At 36.0% G+C, this 25531-nt stretch overlaps 1 protein-coding gene across 19 annotated transcripts in view; it reads right to left on the minus strand.

The window, feature by feature from the left end:
• KMT2C (lysine methyltransferase 2C) overlaps positions 1-25531 on the minus strand; it is a 294358-nt gene that overhangs the window by 99814 nt on the left and 169013 nt on the right. For 15 of the 19 annotated variants that reach the window (XR_010945700.1, XM_067747507.1, XM_067747506.1 and 12 more), the window contains 7 exons: positions 25154-25325; positions 23120-23234; positions 12597-12766; positions 11997-12145; positions 11103-11216; positions 10126-10203; positions 7771-8474 (listed from right to left, as the gene is read on the minus strand). Coding sequence is in view for 18 of the 19 variants with exons in the window: in XM_067747507.1 (XP_067603608.1) it covers positions 7771-8474; positions 10126-10203; positions 11103-11216; positions 11997-12145; positions 12597-12766; positions 23120-23234; positions 25154-25325 (1502 nt within the window). In the remaining variant the exon portion in view is untranslated. The remainder of the gene's footprint in view (positions 1-7770; positions 8475-10125; positions 10204-11102; positions 11217-11996; positions 12146-12596; positions 12767-23119; positions 23235-25153; positions 25326-25531) is intronic. The other 4 variants (XM_067747525.1, XM_067747512.1, XM_067747509.1 and 1 more) reach the window with 2 other exon arrangements.

Raw genomic sequence — 25531 nt, forward strand, 5'->3', positions numbered from 1 at the left:
AAGCTTATCACTTACAGTGACTGTATACTTAAATGTTTGTAGCTACAATTTACATTAAATGTTTTATTCTGGTTGAAACATCAGTACAATGAAACGTATTAAAAATCAAGGCTTACATGACATCAACATTGACTCATGAACTGCAATTACGGCACCAAGATATAAATAAATGTCAATCAAACTTTAAGAATTAAAACTATAAGAAACTATTTGGGGATTATTTTCTTCTAACAACTATCACTCTACCGGAAGGGAGAAAAGAATAAACAAAAAGAATGTTATGTATACTTCTTGCTATAAACCACCAAAACAGTAGGCCAAAAAAATGCAGTCAGAAACATGAGCAATCAACAGACACATTCACTTTAAAATTTGGAAAGTCAGTTTGTAACCATAAGATGCAAATACCATTATAATCCTAACATTTAATTACTCTTCCTTCAGTGACCATTAGTTGTGGGTTTTGATTTTTATTTTTATTTAGGGGACTACTACACTTGGATTATATCCAAGGAACTAATTTGAATAGTTGAAAAATGTTAAAGCAAATTGTCCTAAATTTGCAAATTAAAATGCCTGATGTATCTGATTTTTTATATGAGAAACAGTACTTACTAAAATAGTTAAGATAAAACTAAAACATTTTGCTTCCAGATAACCCCATTCAGCAATAACCTGAACTAATCTGATGAAGATGCTAATAAGCAGCATAAAGAAAAACGTTTACTCCACAAAGATAACATTTTAAACACAAATGTCAAACAATACAGAACCTATTTGGAATTAGATAATTGAACAGAGCATGCTATAATTTTACCAATTAAATGATCAAAACTAAAGACAAGAAACACAGTACTTACCAGGTTTCTAGAACACTAACACACTAACAAGTAGTAGCCTATCAATCCCATTAAAATACCACCAGGGAATTTAAATAACTAGAAATAAGAACTTGCTATCCTTTGGGGAGGAGACAGTTAATGAAATAACAGTATTTCGAGAAAGACCACACAGGGAGAGGCTGGTTTCACTTTAATTAACCTACCCTCCGCTCAGCTAACAGCCATGCTGATTTCACCTGACAAATGCTTTCCCACTAACAGATCACCTTGCGTCTATGTCCACACTTGTCTTCTTTCCTACTGTGTCCAGGGCCTTCTGTAACCTCTGCGCTGACAAAAGCAATTTCTCTATTGTCATTTCACTGTCAACATCTACTTACAGTTCTGCTGGGCTCTGTGCAGCACATCAGTGAATGTTTCTCTGCCCTCCTTCACTGACCCTTCTCAGCCTCCCTTTTGAGTTCTTCCTCCACTTGACCTCTAAAGCCCCACTGTTTTCCAGGGCGGAAGCCTGGACCACTCTCCTCTGTGTAGTCTTGTCCTAAATGATCTTATCTACAATGAGGGCTGTAAACACCATCTTGGATGTTGTTATTCCCCAAATTCACATTTCTAGTTCTAACATGTTCTGAGAGCTCCAAGTTATTATGATTTTCAACTTCCTTCTTAGCACTTCCATTTTGTCGCACAAAACCTCTCCAGTTTACTACATCTAAAATCTCTCCCTTAAACGAGTTCCAACTCACAACTTTTCCCCATCTTTAGAAATGGATTCCAGTCCGAGTCAGAGAACTGGGAGTCGTTAGACCTGTTCTCTTCTCTCATCACTCTCCTCTGCCTCTTCAATCCTCTCCCTCACCACTCCTTTGATCCAAACCATCGGTAAATTCAGCACATTTTCTCTTCAAGTTCTGTCTCTGGTCATTCTGTTTCTCTGCACTCCCACAGCCGGCACCACCTCTCAGCTAGCCTGCTGCAACGGTCTACTTCTATTTATGCTTCTTCCTCACCTGCACCTCCTCAAGCCTTTCCCCACACAGCAGCCAGAGGGACTCCTAAAAAATGTAAATGTGACCAAGCAAGACTCTCCTGCCCTGTTCCAAACCCTCTGATAGCTCCACAGTGACACTTAAAACTCAAACCTTTCTTACTGCCTCTCTTCAGTTGCATCTTGTGGCATCTCTCACCGTCGATACGCCCTAGCTACCCTGGCTTCCTTGCCATCCTTCACACACGCCGAGCTCTTCAACAGTGGGGACCTACTGACTCAGAACTACACCACCTGTCCCCTGGTTGGCGTCTCCAGAATCTTCAGGTATGGCCTTAAATACCTCCTCCTCGAAGAGGCCTTCCCGGGCACTCCAAGTGAACCATGTGTCCTTTACAACACCTTTAGCATCTGCATACTGAACACAATACGGGGTCATCTGTTCTATTGTTTATCAGTATTTAGTGTAGAGAGTGAGAGCAAGAGGTATCTAAACCTCATTCCCTCAACGTTTCCAGTGTTTTTCTCTGAGGATATCTGGCTAGTGTACATATTAAATTCCTTTTGGTAGATCGTTTAATGGTATATCAGTAGATAGTCCTTAAAGTATACCATAAAAAGTCATATTCTAAAATAATATTTATTCATAATTTATAAGTTAGCTTTGATGCCAAAATTATATCTCATTTCAAAAAGCATTCACACTTCATATAACATGGATGAACAAAATGAAGGGCTCTATAGATTAAGAATATTTAGATGCTATTTCAGGGATAATTAGACAACCGTTCAACTGCTATGAAAAACTTATACAATAAAAGCTTGGGTAATTACATTAAAATTTTAAGGCATTGGAAGGTAGAGCACGTGCAATTTTATAGGAAATGAAGAAAATTATGATTACACTTAGATATTTTCACAAAGAAGAAATTACCTAATATATTCTTTAGACCTTAAAACTAAAATACTGATGTAATTATCAACTGTAGTTATAAATTACCCTTCAGATCTCAGCTTTGATCAAAAAGAATTTACACAGACCATTCAGAAGAGGTCAGATTCCCCATCTACTGTAACACGGTTTACACCGTTGGTACACTTGGTTTTACTTTACCGCACTTGTATTTATCTATTGCCACTGGAGTATAAGCTTGATGGCAGACACTCTGCTCTTTTCGTTCACTGCTATGTTAAGCCTTCTGTTCAGCACTTATTGAACGTCTACTTTTTCTACTGAGCATTTTTGCATGCATGTATTCATAAATGCATCAATAAACACTGTACTGTGATATGAAACACACTAATTCCATCAGTTGTAGCCTAGAATCTTGGACTTCTTCACCTATTAATAAATTACCAACCTATTCCATGCACTGCTACTCTTAAACTATCTACAAACTGAAAAAAAAAAAGGGGTTAAAAAACGTAACCATCAGGAGAATTTAAGTTACAAAGAGTGCTAAACAGAACCAACTTGTTCTCAAATGCCACAGAAACTTTACAAATACTATTTGGCAGAGTCTGAATTCGATTCCAACAATAATTATTACTGTTTAAAGTTGGTATTCAGTTTTCTGCTTTGAGGCCAATTTATCAACCTAGTAAAATTACAAAGCTGTTACAAGGACTGTGGGAATAGGGAAATGGGACAATAATGGCAGGTGGAGGGTAGGCTATGATGAGCAACTTTCTATTAGAAGTCAAACCCTGCTGCTGGCTGTTACATATGATCAATGTCATGATTAGGGCCCAAGAGTATCCAATTCTACTGAATCAGTTTAAAACGTGGCCAGAGAAGGTCAGGTATGTCTCCGGGGAAGATTCACACCACCAAGTCCTAAGTCCACCCTCTCCCTAACATACTGTGCAAAACCAAGATTGCTATTATTGGGTGAGTTTGATTTAGAGAAAGTGAAAACAGTGAAACGAGAGTAGAAAGGAGGACAATTAGTAAGAGAAACAGAAAACACAAGCATTTATAGTTTGTCTTTTTGGTACATACATTCGCTCATGTACATTACAGCTATTGTAGCAAACAATTCATTTTTTTATGACTTACAGAATTCTTTTAACATAAATAAGTCATATACAAAGCTGAGTTCAACATCAAACAGAACAAGAAATTTAGTCCTGAGAGTGATTTGATAAGAGATAAACTATATCTGTGCAGAAATAGCTGCTGCCAGCTTTAGCCCTCAGTAATTTAAGAAAGTGAATTTGGCTGGCGCTAGCAATCGTTTTAGTAATGGCTTAAAAAATGTAACAGGCACAAGAACACTAAGAGGGATGTATGATACTTCTGATCTGTATGTGTTGTAGGTTGACACCCCAAAGGCTAGACATTTTTTTAGGATGAAAACTACAGTTTCTCAATGGTTTAGAGCAGTGCTTCTTGGACTTCAGGCTGCATGGGGATCTTCTTAAAATAGACATGTTCACTCAAGTTAAGGTGGGGCCTGAGATTCAGTGTAACAAACTTCCAGGTGATGCTGATATTCCTGGTCTGCAGGTCACATTCTGAGTAGCAATGGTTTAGTCATTTCTCCCAGAAAACATGCCTAAGCCTGTAAGCCTGAGTAGAGTTTTTCCTCTTGCCCTCTCTGCTTTCCCACAGTACCCTGTGGTTTCCTCTACTGCAGCCTCTATCACACACAGAATAATTAAATAGGCAGTTTAGTTCTAAAATCTGTGCAACCACTATGCGGCACTGAACTTGAAAACCTACTACATCCTGTATTTACTGTGGCCAGTGTTTGACTTGGTCGGGCCTGCAGTTATTTTCACTGGCACATTTCCTTAGAAATAGTTATGAGTCAACGTGATGGGTTTCAGGACCACCACTTCACAGCCAAATTTAACACGTGAACACTAAATCCTTCTCAAGTCTCCATTTTCACATAATATCTGCATTATCCTGCAAATCAAGAAAGAAAGCAGGGCAGCACTACCGTTTGCTATGTGTCAGGGGGTTTATAGGTGTTATCGTTAAATTCTAACAACCATCTGATGTAGTTTTATGGATGAAGAAACCAAGAGAGTTCACATGGTAACTTGCTTGGTGTCCCACAGACAGTAATGGAAGAATAAGGCTTTGAAGTCAAACAACTGCACTATGGAAATATTCATGCTGAATTTCTATTAATCAATCTCTCCCAGAATCAATTAATTACAGTACAAATATATATAAATAATACAAAAAAGACTTCTTAAAAGTCACTTTTATAAAATGCCACACAGTATTTAGACTAGAAGGTATGTGGGAAAATCACTGTTGGCATCTACTCTACAACTTTTATTCCTCATAAAGAATAGAGAATATTTACCTATTTACTAATGAAACCTTTTTTGATAGGTTCTAAGACAAAGTATCTGTATGTAAGTTTACCTCATAGGTATCCAGGAATAGACAATTACAACTACTAGAGTAATTTCCTTTAATGAATATCATTATGTATACATTATATACAGCAGTACTTCAAACTTCAAATTTATTTTAGTTAAAAGCTGGATATGAAATAATTTATCAAGAACAGAATCTCTCTTTATTTGGATGATATGATTCACCGATCTGCCTTTTTTAACTTTAAAAGCAAAAACCAACCAACCCCCCAAAATGCCAACAGTGCTTCTTACTAAAAGGTTTACGTCTAGAAACCAGAAATGGAAGAAAGAGAAGGGAGGGAGGCAGGGAGGGAGGGATTGCTTACTTGTAATTAATTGTTAACAAAACTATAATCCTCTACAGCTCACCACTGGAGGCCTATTTTGCTCTCACAGGAACAGATTATGAAACTGATATGTTAATTCGAGACACTTCATTTAAAATGCTATTGCAATACACAAGTATGTTATAAAATTCTAGGGTTCTTAATAAACTACTTAAATTGATGAAAAATAAGAAATTCAGTTCACAACGTAATGGCAAAGTGGTTATAATCTAATGAAGTACTATTTTTGGAAACCTACTCTATTGAAGAAATTTCACCTTCTCTATGAGAACCTCTCAACAGATGTCAGTCTTAGAATTTATGTAAATTCCTAAGCTCTCCACATATATGATGTTAGCAACAACAAAAAAGGTGGAAAGGTAAAATGAAGAAAAAAATTCTTAGCATTTGAAAGTTATCAAAATATATTTAAGAGTACTTATGTTTTTCTATGAAATTTTCTTTAAATATTTAAGAATACTTCAAGAAAATGTTTCTAAGAAAACATATTTCATAGAAGATTTAACAAAAACTTTCAATATTATCATGAGAGCAATTAGTACATGAGTGTCTGAAGTAGATCACAGTCATGTGACTTCATTAAATATTTTCCCATAAAATAAGATGATACAAATAAGGTATCTTGTTCTATCCAATGCATAGTCTCCACAAAAGCAAAGCAGTGTATCAACAAGCTTTTTGAATCACCAAGTGAAGGTTGTTTCCTATACAACTAAAACAAAACTGGGAGGTAGAACATGGCCTATAGCTGCTTGTGAGATTAGCAGCAAATTGTGAGGTAGTAATCAGACAGTAGCAGCTAAATAGAAAGGAGAATACTACCACAGTTGAAAGAGAACATAGCAGTAGTAGTAACAGTAACAAATATTAAGACACGGCTCATGTAAAATGGGATGAACTTGGAAGAAAAAAAATATATGTACATACACACTCTCACACACATACAAAAATACCCACACTATTTTGGAACATAGGTCAACAGAAAAATAATCGTAATGGCTTCTCAGTTGGAGCAGAAGTCTCTAAATAAGGAGAGACACCAGTAAAATTTAACAGGAATATTTATGATGCAATATCCTTAAAGAATGTAAATGTCTGAACCAAAATTAAATTTGAGATTCAAATTTCCATTGCTAAAGTCTTTTCAGAGCCAAAACTACACAATTAGTATATGCTATTCAAAAAAAGAAAAGGAAAATAAAAGAAAAAACTAAGGATGAAGAGAACTAGTTTGAGAAGAAAAATCTCTCTTAGTAGAATAGAAAATAAATATCAAGTAGGAGACTAATTTTCACATTAAAATAAAGTTTGATTTAACTTTTTTACTGGTGTCACAATCCCAAAATTAGACGATCAAAATATTATTATTCCTATAAAAAGTTAAACTTTAATCACTGAAAGCAATTTAAATCATGAGACTTAAAACTCCAAATTATTATTGCGACTAATGACTTTTTCACTGTTTGATATGTTGCTATTTTATGAAAAACTTCAGAAAGTAGAAATTTTGTAGAACATATAATTCTTAGCTATAGTATCTTCATTTTGCTTTGTAGTTTCACTCAAATCCCACTGAAAAAGATCTGGAACTTACCCTTACAGGGTAGAGTTCACATTCACACAACTTAGAATAATCATGGGAAGAACTCCCTTCATTTCCTGAAGATCAACAATATAATCCTAAAATTTTGTTCACAAAACCACTGAAGTAAGTCCTAACTTTAAAAAAATTCCCACAAAAAGTTAGCAATCAATAGAAAAACCAAAATGAGAAATTCCCCTGCATGAAAAATACTCTAGGTAAATTCTGATGCTTAAGCAGTCAAAAATATGTACAACGAATAATATCTAAACAAATATATGAGGGGAAAAATAAATGTTAATTACACTATACCCAAAACCTTACTTTTTTTTTTAAGTCTCTGCTGTTACTATGGCATAGAACTACAAACTTCTTTAAAGTGTTTTCTATTAGAAACTATAATCAAAGAGGTTGCACTTACATTCCAATAAGATCACTTCAAGTTTAATAAACTAGTCTTCATTAACAGTGTGTTTTTTGAAGTGGCCAAAACACATAAGTCAACATTACATCTACATTCCACCTAAACGGGAAAACCTGCCCTCCAAACCAAAGCTACACATACACTTTTTTTTACTTTATAGAATCACTCCAACATCTTTTCTATCAACATCATTAAAATCATCATACCTGTCTGGACCGAGGTCTACCAGGAGAAAATTTCCTTTTGGTAATAGCTGGTTTACCCATGCCAATTTTGGGGGTGACTGAGATGTAAGTTGTTGGCATGACGTTTCCAGCAGAAGCACTGGGAGTCGAGGGGTAACTATGCAGCATGTCGTGGGAAGGCAAGTCGGAAGAAAGTGCTGGAGAGGAAGACGTGTTTGCCTTGCTCATGCCCGCTGCTGATGTAGATGGTGACTCTGTCTCAGGTGGTAATTTTACAGATTTGCTTTCTTGGCGTACACCATCTTTCACACAACTCTCAACTGCAGGAGCCACTTCAAAGTCCATAAATGCAGTAGAGGGTTCAGGATTTTCTTTCTGTTCCATTTCTTCTGGTACCCTTTCTATGGCCAACTGTTCCTTAGAACATAAAGCCGTACCTTCCCCACCGGGGGACGGGACAGTGACGGATTCAGTGTTGGCTCCTGGAGGCCGGGATTCTTCTGGGGACACCGCCATGTTAGGTCCCTCCAACAAGTGCACTTCCCCCTGCTGCGCAGCGACCTGGGGGGCAAGGGCTTCAGCGCTGTCTGTCACTTCCATTTTGTTCTCATTTTGATCTGCACCGCAAGTGTGCATCACTTTAGGAGGCATTTCCATTTCTTCGCTATCAGCTTCACGAGAAATCTGATTTTCCAATTCAGGATTCACTTTATCTTGGGATGATTCTATAAAATTTCAAATATCTATTATGTTAATGTACCTATGAATTTGAAAATTTCTAACTATGATTAGGTATAAAACATTAATGTCTTACATGTCTGTAGCTCTATGGTTTAAAAATAATAGGCCTGGGTAGGAAAAAAACGTTGGCAGGGCGGGGGGGGATCCAAAACATACTTTTGCTTAAAACCATGCCTTAAGTCAGAAGGTATTCATCAAGAAAGGCAATAAGGCAATTACCAAGTTTAGTAAAGGTCAAAAGAGAGCAGGGTTTATGGATTAGAATCAGTCACCGATCAGACCAGAAAACCTACAAGAACACTACCTTAATGGGATCCCCAGAGTTTAAGGTAATTTCTGGTAAGAATATTAAAATAGAATTAATTTCTAATATAACTATTATATATGATGTTTCACAGTTTGGTCACTTACAAGAGGATTTAAAATTTTGTAGGTGAAAAAAAAAAAAATTTTGTAGGTGAAGTTATACTCATTTTACAACTAGGAAAATGAGGCTCAGTGATATTACATGATGTGTCCAAATTAAAAAAGATTAGTCTAGAATAAAAAGAATTTTGCAATAAGCCGACACAAGATGTAACAAAGCTTCTGTAGACTCAAATAAGTAATGACCATAGACAGAAAAGACTTATTTTGCTTAGCCATACATGCTAACACAATCAATACATTTTTTTGGATATAATTATTGTTCTTCCTCATCATCTATCACCAAAGAGACTTATCTTAGCAAATCAATAAAAAGAAATTAGATATCAGAAGTATCTATAGTCACTGACTACTAAATTTTAAATCAGGGTACTAGTAAGTTAAACCTTTAACCCAATATTACTTAAGAGTAAGGTTAGAGGTCCAATTGACATGGGCCCTAAGCGGCTCTATTAAGTAAGACCACTGATGATAAAAAGCACTTATTTCAAATGCCATCAGGGTAATTTCTTACGTACATTAATAAAGACACTAATTTCCTTATTTACTATTTACCACGGTGACTGAAATTTATATATGTTCTTATATCAAAATGAAATCTCACTTCTCACTCCTGCTTTATTCAAAGACTATAGTTGAAAAGCAAAAAAACATCAAATAACAGATCTGATCATACTAAATATTTTTAAACACAAAGTACTTCGAAAATACTTTAATATTTTAAAAGTAATAAAAAAATGGACTTTTAAAACAGAAAATACATATAAATGAAGTGAACATTTTTGGTTTAAAACCGAAAGTATCACCATTTGAGTGACTCAAGTAAAACAATCTTAATGCTATATGATGCCTAAATTATGTGCTCATAATAGTAGATCAACTACCTCAAGTCTCACTGGCAAAGAGGAACGTTTGCAATACACACTCAGAACACGAGGATGTTCTTTCTCCTCTGTGCTAGGCAGGAAGGATTAAGATAAAAGTGCAAACATGCTCTATTTCTGCCTTAGAAATCCACTGCCAATGGTTTTCCAGAAGAGGATCACCTAACCACAGACTGAACTACCGTCATGTGAGTATAGCAATAGTAAACAATTCATCTCTAATTTGAAAAGTCACCTTAGCAGACTATGACTCGAATCGCATAGCAACCATAAAGGCGTTATGCTGTAAATCAATCAAATTAGACGATATGAACACGTTGCCTACCAGCAATGAGAAGTCCACGCATGCCACGACTTTCCGGTGAATCACTCCTCTGCTGCTCTCCAGTATGGATGTGAGCTGCTGTGAATAACACACTTATGGAATCTCCAGCAAGGAGTCCAAACTCCTCTAACACTGCCTTCTCAACAGTAATTTGGGTAAGATATTTATCCTTCTGCCAAATTCCAATTTCAAATATAAGCATAAAACATCCTGTTACTATTCATTTGTTAAGTAGGATATGGAAATGAAACTGGATATGGAAGGAATCTGATTATGTACTATAAGATTATTATATAGTTTTGTCTTATTTTTCTTCGCTTTATATCTTTATGAAGTATAATTTTTAATGAGAGTTGTTAAATATAAAATTAACCTCAAAATATCTCAAGGGCTTTTTATGTATACATTCAACCTATTTAACACAGTATCACATACAATCCCACAGACTTTGAGGTGAGACCAAGATTAAATTTAATAAGTAGTTTTCCCCAAACCTGGTCTCTCATTAATTCCAGATCCTCAAGTACAATAATAGCTATTACCAATAATGCAAAAAGCTTAACTGAAATATCATTGAAATAACCCTCAACAGGACTGCTTACATGATCTAAAACAATGAATTTTTCATTATCTCAGCATGAAACATCTCACAATCAGCAACAGCTCTAGTTAGTAATTACAAAGATAACTAAAGAAAGAAATTGCTTTTTAATGAAAATCACTTGATCCCTAAACAAAGTATATATTTATGAGTATAGTCTAGATTACAGCTGAACTATCAATACAATATATACATGCCCTTTCCCCGATTAATTTCTCAATTTTATTTAAAAAGGCTCCTCTCTAAATAACTTCGTACATGACTATGTCTCAGCTTATTTTTATCTAGGGTACTAAAGTTGCAGATGTTCACATATTCACTCTACACACGCATTTTCTTCAGAGAACAGACTGTCCATCACCAAAAACACCCTTACCATCTGGAACAATCCCAGGCGCGGGCTGCTGGCCACCGACGTCTTTATTAGCCACGTGCTCCAGAAGTACCATGTGGTCCTCAGGGCCTTCAACTTCCATTTCATTGTTACAATCTTAACAGAAAATTATTTATTCTTTAGCTCAGAATGAGTTCTTCTGTTTTTGTTAACTAAGTCAACAACTATCACCTTGTTCTAATGGGGGTAAATTATCCCTGAAAATGCCATAAATTCTTCTTCAGATTTTTCTATTTTGAACCAAATATATATTTACATTTTTCCAATATGGAAAATATAATGAATTAAAAATTAACTGGAATTTTATTATTTTGAAAGGATACTGCACAACTGTATACTGATGGCATACTAAAAACAAAATGTTAGTAACCAAGGTGTGTCTAAATGATGTCAGATGATAAAATAGAACTTTTACAGACTTTGCCATTCATACTGATGAAAATGAAAAACGATCTGATTAGCAGGTCTGTTCCCTTTATGATCTAAGAATCTTGTTATTACGTTTATAACCCAATGGTGTACTAATAAAACTACATGAACAAAATTTAATAAAACTAAAATTTGTTTGGAGTAAAATAACCCAGAGTATGAAGTGCAAACTAGGTCATAGAGCCAAACAGTAAGGAACTTCCACTGTTGGCCCAAAAAACACAATTGTAGGAGCGTACGATAGTCCTGGAATTCAAATATTGGGTGAACAGTTGTAAAGAGGCTAGATTAGATGTTAACCATCAGATTCAGAGATGACCAAGATCACAGGTACAGAAGCTAAAAATAAGATGGGATCTGATACACAGGATTCCCTCATTGTTACTAAAGTAATATACTGCTGACTGGCTGGCACAGCATCCTAAAAAACAAAAACTCTCAATTTACCTGTAGTGAGTTCAGCCATCTCCACTTCATCACCTGGCTGTAATGGATCCATCTCAGCTAAGTGTTTGCAATACATACAGATGTACTCTTCTTTGAGCTGAGAATCCAGTTCATGATCTGTCGGTTTGTCACATTCTAAGTGAACCCATCTGTGATGATAAATATATTTAAATAAAATTTTCTAATTTAAAGTCAAATTAATATTTAGGGAAAAGAAAGATAATTGCTGAAAAACTGGATATAGGAAGGGGTAAGGATGGAAGAAGAGGTAATAGGGGTTAGCAATTGAAGGTTCTAGAAAAGAAGCTGTCATTTTTGGATGTCATCACAGGTGTTGACCTTTTTTAAACACATTTTAAACTATTTACTCTTTACTTTTCCCTCTTAATGCTTGTTTCTGGTCTTGTCTTATTTTTTGCCCACTTACATCGTTATGCCTTTCAGACTCATAAAAACATACTTTAATTCCATCTATAATGGCACTCAGTATTGAAAGGATTACTGGAATGACAAAAGTTTGGATCTCAAAATACATGGCAGAGCAGATGATCACATGGACAGAAGAACTGACAAACAAATGGAATAACTATATCTTCTTACCTTTTGCACATATTACAATGAAGCATGTCTTTCTGCAATTCTGGATGGTAGCACTTCCCACAGAAAGGACATAAGTTATCCTGCTGTTGGTAACAACTGTCACATACCAGGCAATTGTGGTGCCACTGAGAACTAGATCGTGTGCCACACTCGACACATATTCTGCAATTCTAAACACCAGGAAAAATGAAAACAGAAACAGTTTGTTATGCATTTGTACTGCAGTTCTGGTGTAAACCTTTTTAAAAAATCAGTGAAACATTTGTAGATTATATATTAAGCTTTAATTTTTATGACACTAATTTAGGGTGTACGTTTTTGAAAACGAGGTTTGTTTTGAACATCTGATGAGATATCACTCAATTTACACTGAAACCTCCTGGAAAGTGTAAATAGTGGATAGAGACATCCAAGAAAACATAAATAGGGAAGGAAGAAAACCAAGAACGTAGCAATCCAAACTTCAAAAAAAGAAACACATTCCAGAATCAGGAAGTAGCTCGTGTTGAGTAAGCCTACTCAACTCACTACTCTGAAAGCAAAATGGTCCTGCTAGGGAATTCTGTTTGTTTATGGGTAGCTCAGAAACTAAAAACAAGAATTCACACTAAGGAAATACAACCCACTCCAAATGATTAGGTGTCTGAAATGGTGAAAATAACCACTCAACATCAATATCCAATTATGGCTTCTCATATTCTCAGAACAGAGAGGCACTACCGTTAGCAAAGTAGAACTGCTGATGTGCAAGGCCTGGCAGAGGCCAGCCAAACCTTCTGTGCCTCTGAGCTAGGCTGCCTTAAAATCCTGGGCACAAGGCTGACAAACTGTGGGACTCTCATTACCCACGCACCCCCAGCTTGGCAATCTAAAGCACCAATAAAAAAGGAACTTTATCTTTCTGAGCTGCTGGTATCTTCTGATACAAAAGAGATGCTCACTGAAAAAGAGAAACTAGCATGAACCACAGATCTGCTAAAGTCTTACAGATTTAAAATGGAGGTACTCGTAAATACTGATGACAAATCCTAAGTAAAATGTTAGCAAACAGACTCCAATAGCAAATCAAGAAAAACCATAAACCATGTCCAAGAGGAGTTTACACAAAAATGCAAGTATGGTTAAATATTAGAAAACCTATTAATAAAATCTAACATATTATTAGGTCTGAGGAGAGAAGATAAATTATTTCACTAGATGCTGAAAAGACCTTTGGAAAAAAATTAAAATCCATTCCTAATAAAAAAAAAACTTCCGAGAAAATTAAAATGGATAGGTATTTCCTTAATGTGACATACACACATACCTCAATTCTAAAGCCAGCATTTTATTTAATTGGGGAACCCCAGAGGCAGTCCCACTAAGGTCAGAAACAAAGCAAGGATGCCTACTATCTCCACTACTATTTAACATGGTTCTGAACCAATGTAAACACTAAAACAAATGAAAACAGAAGCAAAATAGGAAAAGAAAAAGTAAAACTATTTGTAGATGACAAGACGGCATACTTGGAAAATCCTAGAGAATGTATCACAAATTTAATAAAAGAATTTAACGAAGTAGCAGGATATAAAATTAGCAATGAAAATTCAATAGAATTCACATACACAAATAATAACCAGTTAAAAGATATAATGAATGGGAAAATCCCATTTATAACATCAACAAAATAGAGAAAACTTTTAAGAATAAACTTAAGAAATGTCCAAAACCTATACAAAGAAAATTAGAAAACATTCCTAGAAGACACTAAACTAGACTTGAACAAATGCAAAGACATACCTTGTTCTTCGTTAGGATGTCCTAACATCAAGATTTCACTATCAATGAATAAATTTAAAGTGACCTGATAAAAATTCCAGTGAGGTTTTTCACAGAGCCTAAGGTTCATATGGAAAAATAAACGACAAAACAGCTAGGAAAAATGTGAAATAGAAAAGATCTGACAGGGGACCACAGCTACCAGATACTGCAAAGCCTCTATAATTAAAACGGTACGGCATTGGCTCATGAAGATAGAAAGACAGAGCAATGGAACAGACAAGAAATTCCAGAAATAAACCCAACTAAATCTAAAACTCTAGTCTGGAATCTCAAGTCACTGAGGCAAAGACTGTCTTTTTAGTGAATGGATTTTGGACAACTGGATAGCCAACTGGGAAAAGATAACTCATACCATATAGAAGCATCAACTAAAAATGGATTAGAGAGCTAAATGTAAAAAATAACATAAAAACTAGAAGAAAACATGAACTCTCCTATAGCCTCAGTATAGGAAAAGGCTTTCTAATTTTAACTCAAAAATCCAAAAGCAATAGAAGACTGATAAATCTGACTATATAAAAATAAACTTTTGCATGGCAAAAAATAACACAGGCAAAGCTAAAAGGCAAACAACAAACTGGAAGAAAAGATGTGCACCGTATAACGCAGCTGAAGGCCTTATATCCCGACTATACAAGGAGCTCTTAGACTGTGGGGTCATCAAAATCTTCAAGAGTAACAGGCAACACACAAGAACAGACAACTCGCAAAAAGGGGTAAAAAAATGACCCCTAAACACAGGAAAAAATGACCAGCTTCACTCAAAAGAGAAAAGAAAATTAGACTACACTGAGATAACATTTTTCACTCATAAGACAGGCAAAAATCAAAAGCTGAACATGACAGCCTGTTGGCAAGGATGTAGAAAAGAAGTTCTCTCATGCATGAGTGGTGGCAAAAGGAAGAGCCACAAGTCCCATGAAAGGGAATTTGACGATACCTAACAAAATTACATATGCATTTACCCCCCTGAGCCAGTAATCCTACTACTAGAAATTTATTCTAGAGATTCGCTCCCAGCAATTCAAAAACCCATATGCACAAAGTTATTGACTACAGAATCACTTCTAATGTAAAATATCGGAAACTACCTAAATATTCAAGCATAGGACATTGGCTGAAAAACTATGGTTCAAATAAACAGAAGAAAGAAAGAGAGAGAGAAAGAGAGAGAGGAAGAAAGGGAGAAAGAGAACGAAAGAGAGAGAAAGGAAGGAAGCAAGGAAGGAAGGGAGGAGGAGGAATGAGGAAGATCTCTATGAACTGATATGAAGTGACTTCCAGATTTTAAGTTAAAAAAAAAAGCAACATACAAAAGAGCACATATGCTACCTTCAGTGTAGAAAAGGGAAACAAAAATATATTTGCTTATCATTACAAAAAAATACAGGAAGGATGAATCAGAAATTTTTGAAAGCGTGTTAATATCCTATGTATTTTTAAAAATTAAATCAATAAGAAAAGAATGGGGAATTTTTAAAAAACCAAAATCTTCAAGGATAACAGGCAAAACACAAGGATTCTTACTATACGAGAATGGATATGTAAGAATGTGAGAAGGCAAAGAACTCAGCAGGAGGGGTCAGAATTGGAGGTATTGGTGTAAATTCATTATTTATAAACGATGTACATGTGTGAGTATACGCATACTTATGTATTTGTAGATATGCATATGTGTAAATGTATACACATGCATGTATTTACTGCCTCATATGCTGAAAGGACAAAGAAGCAAACACCCCCAGAGCAATGGGCACACCTAGCACCCAATCTTCACTAAAGGAACTTGGCCTATTTATAGAAAAGAGGACAGATTCCAGGGCTAGGGCAGGGAGGTGTAAGATGATTTTGGAGTATCTTGTTATGCCCAAATGTAATGAAGTGCTTAATGGTGAGGGCATGCCACAAAGACACAGGAGCCAGCGTGAAAAGGATATCAAAGGCAAAACTGGACAATTTGAGCACAAAACAAATTAGGTACAGTAATAAATTATCAATAATAACAAGAATTCATGAGTCAATACTGACAAGATATACATAATTTTAACATGTGAAAGAAGGGAGGGTTCTTGCATACAACAGAATGCAGGGGGCTGACTGGTAAATGTGAAGTTAGAAAAGCATCATTTTACAAACAACAGGTAAAAACTGCATCAGGCATTGGTTCCTATAATCTTGGAGAAAATTCTGAGGAGCAACAAGATATTCGCACGGTGTTAAAGTGTCTCCTCACGTACTGCTTTATTAGATAGGAGAGAAAGAAAACAGTGGAGAAACTTTACAGCAGCTTGACCAGATGATCAGAATTCACACCACCTGTGAGGGAGAGCGAACCATCAGGTGCACCCAGCTGAAAGCCTGAGAAGAGCACAGCACCACTTACGCAATATTCTGCCCAAGAATGAATAACTCTCTCTATAATCATGAGGAAATATCAGACAAAGACAAAATAAGGAAAGTTCTATTTGTGATTTAAAGAAAACAAAACAAACAAACAAAAACCAGGTATGTGAGGAAAAACTCTATTATTCAAAACTGTCAATATCAAAAAAGACAAAGAAGGGCTAAAGAAATTTTCCAGATTCAAGGACTCAAAAGAAACATGGCAACTAAATGGAATACTTGATCCGAGACTATTCTGGGACCTACACAGGAGGAGGGAAATGCTATATGGGATCAAGTGACGAACTGAAATATGGATGGTAGATTAGATATATTGATGTAAATGTATGGGGTGATAATACTGCTGTGATTACGTAAGAATATCCCTATTATTAGGAAATACACATTTAAGTATTTAGGGGTAAAGGGAACACAGTGTGTATAACTTACTCTCAAAATGGTTCAGAGCAAAAAAATATACATGGGGCAGGGAGGAAGGAGAAAGGGCATGGATGACAATACTGAAATCCTAACAACAGGTGAATCTACGTAAATGGCATATGGGTATTATTTTTATTTTTCCAACTTTTAAAGTTTGAAATTATTTCCACATAAAGCCTTTTAAAACACGTAATATACCCACACATCAGCATTCTTGAAAGAGAAACAGAGAAAAGAAACCTACGGGACAATGACTGGTATATAACGAAGTTCCTAAAAAGATCACCCTCACTTCAGTGCAAGCAGCCTCGCCAGACTGACACCGTTCCTGGGAAGGCACACCTATCTGCCTCTGCACCTCCAGCCCGCACCACAGTGTTTGCATTTGACTAAAGACTATAAAGAACTATGAAAGAATTTAACAGTAGAGAAAGAGTATCATTCTTCAAACTGAAAAGAAGATAAGCATTCCTATGAGAAACTCCATGAGAATTGAGCACTTACTTTAGGCATTATGCTGAGCACTTTACAGGCATCATCTCGCTAAATCCAACACCCCTGTGAGGTTAAGTACTATTAACTACATGATGAAACACAGCTTACAGAAGTCAAATAATTTGCCAAAGATCCTGTATTTAGTAACTGGAAAACCTGAGATTTGACTCCACAGCTTAATCTTTTTAATCACTTTATAATACCTCCATAGAACAGAATAAAACACACACACTATCCATTCGTATTCTCAGCAGTATTATAAATAATTCTGTCACGTGAAAGAGAATAGCAGACTATTACAGAAAGCAAATTAGTAAGGGCAGAACAAAAAGAAGCCAGAGAACAACCTTGAGAAATAAACTAGGAATTCTGAACACATTTTCCAAAATAATGAAAACCACAACAAAGAAAATAATGAATTAAAGCAGGAAACAAAATCACCTAGATGTTACTAAAGATTATTAAGGAGAATGTAAAGAAAGTAAATATTTTTTAAAAAGATGAATTTAACCAACACTTCCCTAGACCTTTCCACGGGCCTAAAGGGAGAATGACAATAGTCAGTATGTTCCAGAGAACACTAATTAGTGTAGAACCAACATCCTGGAAGCAAATCCAAATAACTGAACAAAAATAAAGATCTCATGGCCTTCAAGCAGAAAACCAATTAACTAATTAAACTAAAAACAAAACAAACTTCTTCTGTAATTCCATAAACTGGGAAAAAAACGGAAAAAAAGTATCCAGAGTAAAAAAAAAAAAGTTGTAATGCAAAACTGTACCAAACCAAGTTCTTCTGGTAGTTTGAAGGCAACAATCTCTTTCAGGTTTGCAAGATTCCAGAATATTTACAATTCTTTTATAGAAGTGCATAACCAAGTCTCCAAAAGACTGGGGGTGAGACGAGGTTGGAATTTACAGAGAAGATCCCTCCCTCCCCAAAGAAAAAGTCTATAGTCTGGGTCAACTTAAGACAGAGAGGAGGGAGAAAACTTCTGATTTGTTCATTTTCAATGGCAAGGGGGGGCACTTTTAATATTTTCAACATTTATAACCTAATATTCTGAATTACAAATTACTGCAGGGAATAAAAGGAACTGAAAAACAGAAAGGAAATTAAAAGAACAGGTTTGTTTTAAAATAGCCAAGCATTTCAATTACATCCATTAGTCTAAATACTTGACTATTAAACCTTTCAAAAGGTACAGTTAAAATGACACAGAAGGATGCAAAATGAAAAGATCACATTCAACTGGTTAAACTAAAACCCCACTCAGCCATATTTGTCAGGCAAAGCAAAATATCTGGTCCCCCTCTCCCCTCGCAAAAAAAAAAAGGCATTACACAATATAAAGAGAATAGTTTTACACTGATAAAAAGCACAATACATCAATATTAGCCTGATCTACTTGCTAAATAACCAGCACAAGTTTAAATGCAAGAAGAAATTGATATGAGAAATTACAGGAGTCGATTTTATCTACGCCATAATACACTGTTGAATCAGTCAAAAAAATATGGAAAAAGAACTTCATCTAATTAAATGAAATTAATAAACACAAATACTACAGCTTTAAAGTCAGTAAGTCAAGCATCCAAATATATGTCAAAAAGAAAACTACGCTAGTTAAATTATCTGATTCAATACGATTAAAGCAGACACTAATGTGTTTAAGCACAACCTAAAAAAAGATAAAATTAAGTCAAATGTGAACAGATATAAACTTACCAATACAACAAATATGAGTGCAGCCAAAGCTATAATCAAAGGTAAATTTATAGTCTTAAATATCCTTTTTTCCTTAGGAAAGTGAAGAAAACGAATTACGAATTCAACTTCCTATTTCAAAAAAGTAAAAGAGGCGCGGTAGCGGAGATAAAAGTAATAAACATACAAATCCGTCCGACGGCAGCTTTTTCTTTAGACCAAGAACCAAGCCAAGAGAGAACGCGCGGAAGCACCCCGTCCGGCCGCCGGGCAGAAACTGCTCACGGGACCCTCCTCGGCCCCCAGGCTGCTCCCTCCCGGGCGACCTCACCGGAGAAGAGTTGCCCCGAGGCGCTCAGTTCCAGTGGAGAAGGCCCCGCCCCTCCAGGCCCCACCCTCGGGCCGAGGCGGGACAGAACTCGCCGCCCTCTGCCCCACGCCCTAGAACCAGGTGACGCGCCGCCAGTTCCAGGTGTCGAGGCTCTGGGGGTGGGGGTGGGGCGCAGGGGTAAGGCTCCCCCGGCGCCTCCTCCTACCCCCTCACCAACACCCCATCCCTGGGGATCTGCCAGCAAGACCGCTCCCCTTTCCAGGACCCTCCGAGGAGGGCAAGCACCACCACCGCCCACCCCTCCAACGGCCAGCGCCTCCCTCCCGCAGGCTGCTCCCGGAAGAAGCCTCGGGCTGGCGCCTCCTGGAAGCCTGCGAGCCCAGCTGCGGCGGGGAGCCTCGGCCTCCACCGACCACCTCCGCCACCCGACCCCTCCTGAAGGCCGCCCCACTAGCAGGGGAAGATGCCGAGACCACGACAAACACGAGCTCAAAGAGAAGGGCAAAGGTAACAGGATCGCGTTTCTGTGACAAAGGGACTAGAATGTGAGGATGCAGGGAGACCACAAGTGTATTCTTGGTCTGTATGTTTTCTGAGAACTTGAAATATTTCATAGAAATGCTAACTTTAAAAAATATAGGGAATTCCCTGGCACTCCGGTGGTTAGGGTTCAATCCCTCGTGGGAGAACTAAGATCCCGCAAGCCAAAAAAAATAAAATAAATAAAAATTGTTTTAATTAATATAAAATGTAACTGCATTTAGCATTTGTGTTTATTATTATGTTAGCCCCAAGTGCTGTCAAAGACGTGTGAAAGATACAAGATTTTCCACAGCAGAACCGTGGTAAAAAGAATGAGACGCGTGTACCGCACAAGGGATTCGCTCCGCAGTAGCGAGCAGCATCCACAGAGCAAGGAGGTTCTTCATACACATCACCTGACAACAGAAACTGCAAACAGCATACCCTTAACTTATAAACTTCTGTATTTTAGAAATAATTGGATCGATACCCCATTTATTACAGATTTCAACTGTGCCCATACGGTGCACCTGTGAACCAAAAGGTTTCTAGAGTTTTTGAGTGGTACTTCATTATATCTGATGTTCACAAGAATTGCTGGTTGGCACTTTGAGGTATGATTACTCTGAACCAGTAAACACAGTCCTGGCTTTATCAAACTATTTCTGTACAAATACAAAAGGCACTCTTTGTATGAACATTATTAAAGACAAAGAATACCTTTCTATTAAAACATGTCTTGGCAATTTACTTTAAAAGCAAAATTATTCGTTAGATTGGGGAGGGGGATTGGGATCGACATATATACACTGATATGTATAAAATGGATAACTAATACGAACCTGCTGTATAAGAAAATAAATAAAATAAAATTCAAAAAAAATTATTTGTTAGATTAAATTATTTATTTTCTAAGTTAAGACAGTGTAATTACCATAGATTAAAGAAGTTTATGCCTAGCTTCATGTCTATTCTGTGAAATTAAGATTATAATAATAATTAAAAAAAATAAAACTCAGCCTGGGGGTTCTGTAGAGATGGCCCATGGATCTAGAGTCTTTAGTTTCCTAGGATCCAAATCCTAATACAGATGAAAATTAGATTAAGAAATATTCCTTAATTAGTCTAGGGACAAAAGCACTGTTAATTAAGTATAGTATGATAGCACAGGGAGCATAATATATTGGATAAAACATTACAATGTAAGACAGGAAACCTGAATTTTAGTCTCTGTTCTGCCTCTGCAAATTAGTAAACCTCGGCAATTCACTTAATCACTAGTCCCTCACCAGTTCTTAATCTAGAATTTATTAGTTTACCTGTATAGATTTCAAAGGAAGCAAATTAACTACTTTTATGACTGACTCATTCTAGAGAACATTCAAAGAAAAGTCACAGTAAATATTGTTTGTAAACATCTTCCTAACAGGAAAAAAAAAATTAGTTTTATTCAGTCAGTTGGGAATTGAAGGTAAAACTTGAGTTATTCTTACCTTCTACTTTCACTTTAAGAATTTAAATATTTTGTGCTTCCAAGGACAGACAATTCTAAAATTTGCTGTTGTTTACCTGGTACTATACTAACTCTGCCCAGTAGGTTGAGGTGTCAGCCAACCTACAGGGTTTAGAGATGCAGGCAACAGAGCCTCAATAAATTCCTCAGGAAGTTTAGAGAGGCCAGAATGGAATACCTCAAGGTCACAAAGATGCAAATACCAAAATAGATGGAAAGGGGGAGAAACACTGACTAAAAGAATACCCAGAAAAAATTTAAAATAGCTGAAAATACATCTTAAAAGCATCCCACCAAGCAGAAAGACTGATATCTTAAGTAATAAAAAAGAAGTGGAAAAATGTCTATAGATCCTAACTCTCAAAACCCCAAAGAAACTTTACACAGCATCCAAAAAACCAGATATCTAAGTCAGTAAGCACTTACTAAAGCTACCATGGGGAAGGAACAATATACATATACATACGCATATATGATATGATTCCAAATATTTAATACAAGTTTATACATAAATACATACACACATATAAAATCAAGGTAAAATCATCTAAAAGCCAATCTGATCAAAATGTTATCTGCTTTATTTCTGGATTTTAAATTAATAGATTTTAAAAATACATCTGTTTCAGTGTCCGCCTATAAGGATACTACCTATTTCATAGTTTCAAAGATTAAAGATGAATCACTGAAACACAATTTCTAAGCCATGAAGCACCATACACTTGTTAGTTAACAGGTTCATAGCAGCATTTTTTATAACAGCCTAAAATTGTCAGCAACCCAAATGTTCACCAACAGGTGATTCAATAAACAAATTGTGGTACTTCAACTATTAAGCAATAAAAAGAAATCACTACTGGCATGTGCAACAATATGCGTGACTCTCAAAATATTTATGTTGACTTTAAACCACCACCCCCTGCAAAAAAGAAAAGGGTATATACTATCCGACATCACTTACATAAAGTTCTAGAAAATGCAAACTAATCTATGGTGAGAGAAAGCAGATTGCCTGGAAGACAGAAGGGAGTACGGCAGTGAACAGTCAGAAAGGAGGAAATCTCAGGGGCACCAGGAAACTTCTAGGGGTGATGAATATGTTCATTATCTTGAAGGTGATAATGGTTTCATGAGTGAAAACGTCAAATTAAATCATAGACTTTAAATGTGTGCAGTTTACTGTATATCAATTATACATCAATAAAGTTTTTAAGTTGAAGGTAATATAGATTTGAATAGGTATCCGATTTGTCTGCTCTATATAAAAAACATACAGATTTTTTTTCTTAAAAAAATAAACAACTTACTTTGCATTTCCAGCCATTGGTTGGTACTGATTTCATAACTGGTTGAAGACAAAAAGTATGATACCCTTTGTCACACGTATCACACACTAGCATCTTGCTATCTTCTCCCGATTGTCTAAAAAATAAGATAGCATTAATGATGCCTTATCTTTAAACTTATGTTTGTAACATAAGTAATCATGAAAAGAATCTGTCCTGGGAACTGCCCAGTTCATAAATACCCTCCGTCTCTGTTTGGTCTATGCACAGATAATGACAGAGTTAACCCTCTAGAGGATGAGACAGAAATCTTCCAAAGGTCCCTAAAGGATTATCCTTACTGAACGCCCACCTATGGTGAACCCGTTTTAGTCATTTTAGGGTTCCTGCAAAGAAGGAGGGGTTAAGGCAAGATGAATGACACTGATCTTTACTTCTTAAACATCCCATGCCCATCCTTTTTTTGGGAAGGAGCTGTAACTGATAGGTGATGCTGCACGGAAAGGAACAAATCTTGGCATGGTGAGTTGGAAGACACTGTCATATAATAAAAAGAGGATCAAATTTGGATCAGACCTACAACTGTGTTCAGACTTCTGTTTTTCTAGCTGTGTGACTCCTGAATAACTTAGACTTAGTCCTCTTAATTTCAGGTATAAATGTGAATGATAATCAAAGATTACTGTGAGAATTAAATATAATTCTGGCTGAAGAGCTAAGAATATCCATTAAGCAATAAGTGCTAAATAAATAGATATAAGAATAATAATCTTGTTATAATTATTAAGAATTATAATTGAAAACCTAAAATCTTCCCCTAAACACTCTTCTGCCCCAAAGATTGGGCCCCTGTCCTGTCCATGATCTCAGCCTTGATTCTTGGCTGTTAGTCCCTCTCAGATACTAAGAATTTAATTCAAGAGGAGGGGAAAAGAAAAACTAGGGAATGCAAGAAGAAGAGCTGAGAGAGGAACCGCTGAATAAAACCTGGTGATAAACAGAAGTAAAAAGGAAGATGGGTTAATTGGCCTCCAGTAATTTCTTATTTAATTTAATAAATTCTACATATAAAATTGCACATTTTGTCTCTTTAGCTACATGGAAAGATCTTGGAGGAAAAGCACTCTTTCTTCAAGTTCTCTTACTCCTTCTCAAGAAGAAGCCAGGCACAGATACGAGGTATCAAATAAATGTTTACTGATATTTTCTTTAATTTTTACCAAAATATAAAAGCACGTCGTCCTATTTATTCCACATAATTCTAAGATATTGATGCTTATTGTTATCAAATTAAATTACAAATAAAACAGACTGAACATGGCAGTGGTGGGCATCATTTCTCCTGATTACAAAAGTCCTCAGCCTGTAAACAATTTGAAGACTGCTGTAGATGCAGGTAACATCCCCAAATTATCATGCTAATTAATTAGTAGCATGAGAAAAAAATAATCACAGAAAAGACTGGAGAAATGACCAAAGGATGGAATAAAACAAATAGGAAAAGATAATCCCATTACAAACATTTAAATGCCATACAATACTTTGTTTCAGAATTATGGTGAAAGTAACTGCCTTTCAGATAGATACAGATTTCTTTTTAAACAGTAGACTTAGTATAAATTGTTCTTCCTGGAATAGAAATTGAAACTTATCACTGATTCTTTGGTTCACTCTAATAACTACTTTCCATAGTTAGAGGTTTATTTTCCTATTAAATCTCCTCCCCAGTCTCCCTCAGAAAAAAAGGTGCTTTTTTTTCTAATGCTTATTTATTTTTAATTGTTAATATCATTCATTTAAAATTGCTGGCAAACTTAAGCTAGCTTTTTAGGCAACCAGAGGAATTTAAATTATTAAAATTAGTTTTTGTTTAGACTTATTTCAAAGAAATATGTTAATAAATATCTAGCAATTTCTAAAGACATGATGAAGTCAGTGTGAATGAATATAGCTGCAGTATGAACAACCTTTATCATATTACACAAACCTTTAGTACCTAATAATAGGGTCTCTCTTAAACTCAATACACACCTTTGAGTTGAAATTAAAACTTACTTGCAGTTCTGGCACACTTTGCACTCAGGACATTGCCAACCTGCACGTTTTAATGGAGTAACCGCTATATCCAGGCACATTCCATGATAGTGCTGACCACAAGTAGTACAAAAGAACTGATCTAAGAGGTCTCCCGGGCTGTCGCACACTGCACAGTTTGCATCTTCCTTTGCTACAATTAACAGTAAAACAACGAAATTGTTGTATAAGAATTTAATATTTTTCTGGCTTTACAGTTTAAAAATCACTTGAAGGGAATTTTCATGGTAAATCTTTCAGACACTTGAAATTATCCACATTGAACTGATATCCAATCAGAATAAGGTCTCCATTAAAACATTATAATATCTTTAATCTAAATTTAATCACATTAAATTT

This window comes from Pseudorca crassidens, chromosome 8, assembly GCF_039906515.1.
Source record: "Pseudorca crassidens isolate mPseCra1 chromosome 8, mPseCra1.hap1, whole genome shotgun sequence".
Classification (NCBI taxonomy): Eukaryota; Metazoa; Chordata; class Mammalia; order Artiodactyla; family Delphinidae; genus Pseudorca; species Pseudorca crassidens.